General features: G+C 49.3%; 1 protein-coding gene across 4 annotated transcripts in view; it reads left to right on the forward strand.

The window, feature by feature from the left end:
- The window catches only part of septin12 (septin 12), an 88868-nt gene that overhangs the window by 70409 nt on the left and 8459 nt on the right, over positions 1 to 10000 (forward strand). For all 4 annotated transcript variants that reach the window (XM_062532664.1, XM_062532667.1, XM_062532666.1 and 1 more), the window contains 3 exons: positions 5850 to 5931; positions 6675 to 6812; positions 9417 to 9534. In XM_062532664.1, the coding sequence (XP_062388648.1) occupies positions 5850 to 5931; positions 6675 to 6812; positions 9417 to 9534 (338 nt within the window). The remainder of the gene's footprint in view (positions 1 to 5849; positions 5932 to 6674; positions 6813 to 9416; positions 9535 to 10000) is intronic.

Raw genomic sequence — 10000 nt, forward strand, 5'->3', positions numbered from 1 at the left:
TTCCTTCATCCAGTCCACTCGCTGGCTCTCTCACACGTCCTATATCCTCTCTCGTATGTACAGAACATGTCACTAAAGCACAAACTATACCTTTAACTGTATATAGGGCCTCATTTACGTAACTACCTCATCCACTTCCCTTTTCTCCCTATACTGCCCCAAGCCATTCTAACATGGAGCACTGCTAGCTTCCTCCCATCGTAGAAAGATGTATACTTTTGATGCATTATTTGCAAACATATTTGCATATGTTTTATAGTTTTTATGTAAGTATACATTATTCAGTCTGAATCCATTTCATGTGTCAGTATATTTTAGTATCAGCAACCAGATTGAGATCGAAGAAATATGTATACGTTTGCTGCATTATTTGCCCATATAATTTTTTATAGTTGTGTAAGTATACATTTAGTCGGTCTGAATCCATTTCAGGTGTCAGTATATTTTAGTAACAGCAACCCTAGGAGATGGAGAATTGGAGAGATTAATGGAGGGTTATTGGTGTGATGGTACTGTAGGTGTGGACTTGGCACGACGGAGTCTGCCCGTAAGACAGTGCCAGAGCGGCGGCTGTTGCTGCTGCTGCTGCTGCTGGTGCTGCTGGTGGTGCTGCTACCACTACGATGATGGATGTGGGGGCGTGCTGCTTCTGCTGCTTGCTGAAATGGACTCGGATTAGAAATGCAGACACTGTTGCTCGCAGAGCACATCAAGCCCGAGGTGGCGTGAGTGTGTGTGTGTGTGTGTGTGTGTGTGTGTGTGTGTATGTGTGTGTATGTATGCGCGGTGTGGGGGTTGAGGGTGATAAAACTCTTACGTCAGACGTGTCATCTGCTACCGCCTTGTTGCTGGACAGACTGAAGGCGAGGCTGGCCGTTTGACACAAAGCCGGCCCCGCGTAAGGGGACGACGAGCTGATACGAAACGTCTTCGTCTTCATTCCGGGATTCGGTTGCCGATGAGGCATTTCGAAATGAGGAAACGAGACCGAGAAGGTGCTGTTGTGGAAGCCGGGTGTGTTACCTGCGCCGAGGCGCGCTGTTGTAAACGTTCCAAATCCCCGGTGCTTGAGACGCTTCTTTTGTGTTATTTCACGTGAGCGCTTTGTAGGCCTGTCAATTTGCAGTTGGCAAAGCATGATTTAGCTCAAATCTCCCTTTGGGGAAGGGTGGGGGGTGGGGGGGAGACAGAGCAAGAGAGAGATGATGTTGTCTCTTTCGCAATTCAGAAACACTCAGAGAGCTTTTCAGCTGCAACGCTCAAGCACCGTGCATGTGGTGTGTGTGTGTGTGTGTGTGTGTGTGTGTGTGTGTGTGTGTGCTTGTGTGTGTACACAGTGGGTGCATTTGTGTTTGGAGATATTGAGATAGCTGTGGTGCAAGTCCCTGGTTTCCTGAGATAGTTCTCTCTTCCCAAGAGACACCACCATGTGTGTATGTGTGTGTGCGTGTGTGTGTGTGTGTGTGTGTGTGTGTGTGTGTGTGTGTGTGTGTGTGTGTGTGTGTGTGTGTGTGTGTGTGTGTGTATGTGTGTCTCTATCTGTCTGTTTGTGTGGGTGTGTGGGTGTGTTCTCTCTGCCCTGGAGACACCACCATGTGTGCGTGTGTGTGTGTGTGTGTCTGTGTGTTTTTCTGTGTGTCTGTGTGTGTGTGTGTGTGTGTGTGTGTGTCTGTGTGTGTGTGTGTGTGTGTGTTCTCTCAGCCCTGGAGACACACCTCGCTGCCTCTGGCTCTCAAGCAGGATGCAAACGGCCCATGGAGCATAACAAAGCACCGTGCCTCCAGATACCGCCTGGCTCTGGCGCGGACGTGGGCCGCTTCTGGCCCCCATCACCACTATCAGCTCCCTCAGCAGACTCTCATAAACTCTCCTTCACCTGTATTAACCTACCCTCCATCCATTCAACCCAATTCAGAGAACGACAACAACAACTGAAATAGTCTCAAGGTGCTTTTGCAGACCCCAGAGTCTGAACCTAGCGGAACACGTTCTAAGGGGAACAGTGGCAAAGAAAAGAACTCCACACCAGCCATGCAGGAGAGACCTTGATCGGAACCTGTCGGCACCGTATTTCAATTCCATACAAAGGGTCTGATATGTGTCCATTCAAATGGCATCGGGAGGTCAAAGGTCAGTAGCTAATGCATGGCTCTTTGGCATCAGTTGCTAAGGGAGGGAGAGAGGCTCAGTCTCCCACACAGCACCCTGCGTCCGCTCAGCTCGCTGACCTCAGACGAGGCCTTGACCGCTGTGACCTCGGTGAGCAAAAGCGTAAAAAAAGAAAGAAAAAAAACTGGCGGTAAAGCGCAGGACATTTAGAGCCCTCTGAATCACACCTCTCAACTCTGTGGTTTCTCTTTTGTCTGTCTCTCTCTTATCTCTTTCTCTCTCTCTCTCTCTCTCTCTCTCTCTCTCCCTCTCTTGTCTGTCTCTCTCTCTCTCTTGCTTTCTCACCTCGATATATTCTATTCACCTCACTCACTCTCTCTCTCTCTGTGTGCATCTCTTTCATGGGCTCAATGGGAGATTCACAATCTCACTCACTTACTGCGCCCACACATTCCCACTCGTTCTCCCACCGTCCCCCTTTTGTGAGCGCTCGAGTCGGCGACGACAGTTAGCCTCAGTGCATTAGCGGGGTCTCTGTCCACTCCAGAGGCTGTGGTCAGTGGAAGCATTACAAAAAACACACACACACACACACACGCTGCCTGAGCTGACACTGACGCTGGCGCTGGCGCTGTTCTCCGAGCTCAGCCACTGAGTGGAACTGACCGTCTTATCCGACCATCTTAGGCTGCTAGTGTCCGAACTCGGAGAGCGTTTCTGGGACACAGTGTCCAGACAGCACCCCCCCCCCAACCCCCCCTCCACACACACACCCCCCACACACACACACACACACACTATCCCCCCCTGCCTGAGACTGAGAGAGCAGCTTAAGGTTCCAGGAGCCTGACTCTGACACGCCGTAACAAAAGCTGTCCCTGCCGGTCGCCATGGCCGCCTCCAGAGAGCCTGTGAAAGGGCAGCCCTTCGGAGACCCGGCGGCGGCGACAGCGTTACGCAATCTCACCACCGCAGATACTCTTAAGCGTCCCAAAGGACAGATGTAAACACTGATACCCGCGCACACACACACACACACACACACAGGCTCTCGCACATAGATACACACGGGCGACCTACACTGATAGCTTTGTTGACAGAGACACAGAGCGATATATACACACGGTCGTGTATGAGTTGGCACAGATGCTGAGTAGTATTTGAATCCTGGTATTTGGGCTGACGGCGCCAGTGCTGTGTCCAAATATGACTACAGTAAGGAGCCTGTGCTGCAGCCCAAAGTAATGCTTGCAATGTGCCAATTTTGAAAATATATGTTAAGGATGGGCTTTTTAGCATGTTAAGAGGAGACTCTTACATATCAAGGACTCAGGCATGATGACATCAGGCGTGGACACACACACACACAAAGATGTACACATGCCTTCACATACCTTCAGAGAGTGCTATATAACGGATACACTCACACACACACACACACACACACACACACACAAAGATGTACACATGCCTTCACCAACCTTCAGAGAGTGCTATATAACGGATACACACACACACACACACACACACACACACACACAAAGATGTACACATGCCTTCGCATACCTTCCGAGAGTGCTATATAACGGATACACACACACACACACACACACACACAAAGATGTACTCATGCCTTCGCATACCTTCCGAGAGTGCTATATAACTGAGGCGCATGCCTGCTACATACATGTGACCACATGTACAGCTCTACTGCAGGCGCTGTAGGGGAAAAAGCATAAACACCAACAGGCGCACACACACACACACACACACACACAGGCCTGGAGGCACTGTGTAAAAGTACATACAGTACACATTACTCACACTTCCGTACACTTAAACAGAGACTCTCACACACACACACACACACACACATACTGTACACACACAGCCCACCAGGGAGAGGAAAGAGAGCGAGAGCAACAAAACCTCTTAAGGCTCCATGGCCTTCTCCATGAAGTGCCATAAAGCCACACAGTTCCTATTAAATGGCTCCATTCCCGAGGCCCTCCTGTGAAGAGCTCCTCTGGATCCACCCCAGTTGTCTCCGTGTAAACAGCCCCATCCCTCTGTGTTCACGCTGGGCATCTCCTCAGCACACCGCCACAAGTCATGCGCAGTGAGATCGGAGCCTTTCGGCTGGAGATCTGAGGCCGCACTCATTACCGCGCGTTAATCCGGTTAAGAAAGCCGATAGCAGGGCAGATAACGGCGTTCGGGGTAACAGGCCTTTTGAGCTCGGCGGTCTGATTGACGTTTTAATTTTTCTCCATTCGACACGTCGAGAGCTCTCTCTCTCTCTCTCCCACCTCTATCTCGCCGCCTCCTGAGCAGGGGTAGATGGTGGCGACGATAAGCTAATGGCCCACGAGATTACAGTCCTCCGGGCAAGCGGCGATCTGAGGTGCCCGGAGACCAGGAGACAGACCAGGAGGGCAGGGCAGTGTCCATCCTCAGAGCCGCCTGTTCGGCCTGCCGGCTCCCCTGCATAAGCCATACCGTGTGATTTGGATAATGGGGTGTGTGTGTGTGTGTGTGTGTGTGTGTGTGGAGGCACACCTGTGTGTCTGCGTGTGTATGTGTTTTACCTGTCGTGCGTGTATGCATGTGCACGTGTGTGTGTGTGTGTGTGTGTGTGTGTGTGTGTGTGTGTAATGTATGTTTGAGTGCATGTTTGCCTGTGGAGATTTGTGATTTATGCTCTGTGTACGTTCATTCAGATGTGGAGCATCTGTTGGTCCACCACAGGGCTGAAGTAATGGGATGTTTGTGTTTGCTATGTGTGGGTTTGCGTGCGCACATCTGTGCGTTCACACATGCTGTTCATGTGTAGTACCGCATGGGCGAGGACATGTATGTTTTTGATTTAATGGTGATTTAGCGGTGTTTGTGTGTGTGTGTGTGTGTGTCTGTGTGTGTGTGCATGTGTGTTTGTTAGTGTTTGTGTTTGTGTGTGTATATTACATCACACACACACACACACACACACACACACACACACACCCTCTCCTTTGAGCTTGCAAAAAGGCGCAGTGGTGTGGAGCCACAGGTGAGGGCCACTGCATGTTTAGAGGTGATTTCCAGCCTTTGAACACTTCTCTGCGGCTGTCTGGCCGCGCTGATTTGCGAGGGGGGCTGAATAGGGAACATCAAGTCCTCGGGCTGCTCCCAAACTGCCGGCTGTAAAGCCCGCGCCATCCCTTTGATCCTCTAATTGATTAGTTCTTCTCTTTGGCATGCCCCGGCAGCTTTTATGGAGGAGGAGGCTCACACATGCACATACACACACGTAAACACAAACGCACATACTCGTACACACGCACGCACGCACACACAGACACAGACACACATGGAGACACACACACACACACACACACACACACACACACACACACACACACACACACACACACACACACACAATCACAATCACAATCACAAACACAAACACAAACACAAACACAAACATAAACATAAACACACACAGACGCGCACATACGCACACACAGAAAAAAAATGCACACACAGAAAACACACACACACACACACACACACACACACACACACACACAAACAAGCACACAATCGTTATTTTCACCTCTTTGCCGCTGTTTTTGGCAGCAGATGTTAATGTAATGGAAAGTTTTGGAGAGGGAGATGAATGACAGAGAGGACCTTTTTGTCTCGTTCGTCCTTCCGTGCCGTCCTGACTGTGTCCCCCCCCTGCTCTGCTCCCGCAGTCATCGAAGAGAAAGGCGTCAAGATGAAGCTGACGGTGATTGATACTCCGGGCTTTGGAGACCAAATCAACAATGACAACTGGTAAGAGTCAGACAAGGAGAAGGAGAAGGAGAGAGAGAGAGAGAGAGAGAGAGAGAGAGAGAGAGAGAGTGGGAGAGAGAGAGAGTGAGAGAGAGGTTGTTTGTGTGTGTGTGTGTGTGTGAGAGTGTCTGAAGCGTGCGTTTTGGTATGCTTGTGAGTAAGAAAGACCGACCTTTTAGCCAAGGACACCACAGAACGTCTGGCATTTGATGTGTTTTTATTGAGGAGTTTCATGAGACAACAGACCTTGTAGCATAGCTACCCTTCACATATGACCCTGGATACGGCCAGCACACATCAAATACAGCGCTAGCCTGCACAAACCTCTTGGCCAAACACCACACAGTCTCTTTTGTTCTCCTGACCATGTAGGCGGATTGGTCAAGTCCTTTCACAGGCTGTAATATGAAGTGACCTCTTGTGTTCGTTATTAAGTTAAGGTTCAAGGTTCAATGTTCAGGGTTAAGTCAAGCAGTTAAGGCAACTGAAAAAGAAATCATGAGCAGTAAATCTGACAGATGTTAGATCTGCTTAGCAGCATAGAATGTTATTTGCATCAAAAGAAGCTTTGTGAGATGTATTGTGAGATGTATTCATCTTGCTCTGTCCTTTTGTCTCCGCTAACTCTCCTGGTCTTCCTCCTCTTCCTCCCTCTTCTTCCTCTTCCTCTTCCTCATCTTCCTTCTCCTCTTCCTCTGTCTTCACCTCCTCCTCCTCCTCCTCCTCCTCCTCCTCTTCCTCAGCTGGGAGCCCATCGTGAGTTACGTGAACGAGCAGTACGAGAAGTACCTCCAGGAGGAGCTCCATGTCAACAGGAAGAGGCGGATCCCCGACAGCCGCGTGCACTGCTGCGTCTACTTCCTGCCTGCCACTGGGCACCGGTGCGTGTCACTTCCCTAACACATCACACTTCTGCTCACACACACACACACACACCTCCTGTGTATCTTTGCTGGCAAATACCACACTGTTTGGAGCAATGGGGAATGGCTACATGAAACAGTGGAACCTCATTTTCATTTGGGCTGTGAGGAGGAAAGGTCATAGCATCCCAGGAGCCGATCCATGTGATCCAGGAGCCGATCCATGTGTTGCAGTGTTATCTGCACATGCCATTATACTTTCACACTGAATATTCGGACAGAATGTTGAGAGTTGTCGATACTTTCTGCCGTCGAGTATTAGCAAAGCAGTTCAGGCCATTTGCAGATCTCACTTCATGTGTACATGCATATTAAGCAATAGCACGTCACTGTATTTGAGAACCAAAAAACACAGGAAGCTGACATGAGAGTTTTATGAGCAGCACGTGAATGCAACCTAAGGATTATAGTCTGCAGGTTCTGGAACACCAGACGAACAGGAGACTTTATTGCTGCGTTGGTCTCTTTTCCTTTCCAGTGGTTCAAATGACAAACCAGATATGGAAGTGAATCTTCCAAATGGACCTTTTGCAGAACCCCTATGAAAATACTGTGGTCTGTCAAGGCTCTACCCCACACTCTGATTTAGCCACAAATTGACCGGTCCACCCTAAAGATGCTGATTCAAGTGCAAGACAAGCATGACACCCCCCCCCCCCCCCCCCCCACACACACACACACACACGTTTCTGGTCAGAGACAGAGGTTTTACGACGAAAGGTATCGCTGAGCTGACAGGCTCTGGCCCTTGATTGAGATGTCGACCCCCGGCGACCTCACGGTGAAACCCTAGCTGTTGAAAACAAATGCCTTCTGTCACCGGGGCGTCGTGTTGTGCCGAAGGTCATCCCATAAAGTCCTCAACCCTCCACCCCACACACCGCACGGACACACGCACATACACACACACACACACACACACACACACGCACACACATGCACACACACACACACACACACACACGCACGCACGCACACACGCACGGACACACACACACGCGCCCACACACGCACGGACACACACACGCACACACACCATCTTCAACAGTGTCAGAGCAGCAGGGAACCTGGAATCCACGTCCATGTTGGTTCCTCTCTTTCCACAGAACAAACACACAGACAGCCATGTTGTTTGTGGGGTGGGGGTGGGGGGGGGGGGGGGAGCTTCCCCGTTGTTGTCCCAGGAGAACAACAAAACTCGTACTTAAAATGCGTTTTCCAGACAGTCCTCTTTAAAAGCAATGGGCTGTGATTGTGGAGGGGTGGGCGGCTGGGGGAGCGCTGGCTTGGTCCGGTAGCGGCGGTAGCAGCGGAGAGGACACATTCTCGTGTTTCACTGCTTGTGGAACACTTCCTCCACAGAGGCCTCTGAATCAGGCTGCGAGAATTTATAAAGTAAAGAAATATTCCTGAGAAATAGATCAGCCTGACAGCTATGTGGAAGTACTGCGGGCCTGGCATAACTCAATTTACCCCCGCCACACACACACACACACACACGCACATATGCACACACACACACACACACACACACACACACACACACACACACACACACACACACACACACACACACACACACACACACACACACACACACACACACATACACTCACTCAGTCATCATTACTGCTCTGTATTGAGCCGGCAGGCACCTAGTGTATATATATGCGGCTGCGGTAATGCTATAGAGAGCCCAGCGGCCGCCCAGTGCTGTGAGCCTCTGCTCTCCTCTGCATCATTACAGGGTGTCAGGCCATACGGCCCAGCGACTGCAATTAAGTGGAGCCTCAGCGGGCTGACACATTACGAAGGCATGAGGCCATGTAATAGCCGTCTTTTACTCCCTCCTACTTGTGTTTATGTAGAAGGAAGAGGTGTTATCTAAGCCTAAGCTTAAACATAATGGCAGCCTAATGAGCACGCTATCGATTTTTTTTTAACTCATGTCATCTATCTGTACTATTAGAGTTTCTTTGCCTTGTTTGTATTGTTTTCTTTCATATCTTGAGAATCGTTTATCCAATCAACTTCACAGTTGGTGGGAGTAATTGTTGAGGAGCTGAATAAGAGTCTTGTTCAATACGAAGTTGGATGTGAGATGCTTAAGATGTCATTAAAGGACATTCCTTGTATACTGACCTCAACATTATGGTGGCTAAAGTTGTGTGTAGTGCGGTAGATATTTATCACAAGGACACTACTGCACCAGTAGTGCACTGCACTACAATACTCTCCTTATTTGAACTCAATTGGCTGGAGTAAAAAGCATGTTTTGTTGTACCTGAAGTTAAGAAGGTAGCCCAGCCGAGCCTTTCATGATATAGTAGACTGTTCTCCATTTCACCAATTTATTTGGGTCATGTCAAACCAACATGTCAACTTTCAGCCAATAGCCTTCATCAGGGCATTGCAGTCTGCTTTGTCATGAAGACCTGTGTGTGTGTCTATGTTCTTCTTACCTTACGGTACTTCAGGTTCGGAAAATTCTTTCCAAGATTTAGCTCATATTTTGTGTTCTCTCTCTCTCTCTCTCTCTCTCTCTCTCTCTCCCGTTGCTAGGTTACGGTCCATCGATATCGAGTTCATGAAGAGGCTTGGGAAGATTGTGAGCATCGTACCAGTCATCGCCAAAGCCGATACCCTCACCATGGAGGAGCGTCTGGAGTTCAAGCAGCGGGTGAGTCCAGAGTGACCAGCAGGTGGCACTGCAACACTGCATCTCTGCAAATAATGGCCGGGTTTCCCAGATTCGGTAAGAAGCTCTTAAGTGCTAAAAACGTCTTAGGAGCGCTCTAAGAATGTTCTAAGAACACTCCTAAGAAGTTCTTTGCACTTAAGAGCGAAACCGAAAACGCGGCCAATGTTGTTAGCGGTGGAGTTAGCAACTGTGATGAATCTTCGAAGCTGTTTTAAAACTCCAAGTTGCCAAACTTGGATCCAAAGGGGCCTTCCTCAAAACACAATTATGTGTAGCCTTGGTTAGGGTACAGGCCTCATCACGTTAACTGGATGTTAGGGGCAGGCTGAGACGTAAACGTTTACTTTGAGTATTCTGTCAGCATCAGTCAGGAAAAGGCTAGAGGGTTTTTTTCCCCAAACAGCATTTCCTGAATCACTTATTTCAAGAGTCATGCTCCTGCGAT

Source organism: Sardina pilchardus, chromosome 3 (assembly GCF_963854185.1).
Source record: "Sardina pilchardus chromosome 3, fSarPil1.1, whole genome shotgun sequence".
NCBI lineage: Eukaryota > Metazoa > Chordata > Actinopteri > Clupeiformes > Clupeidae > Sardina > Sardina pilchardus.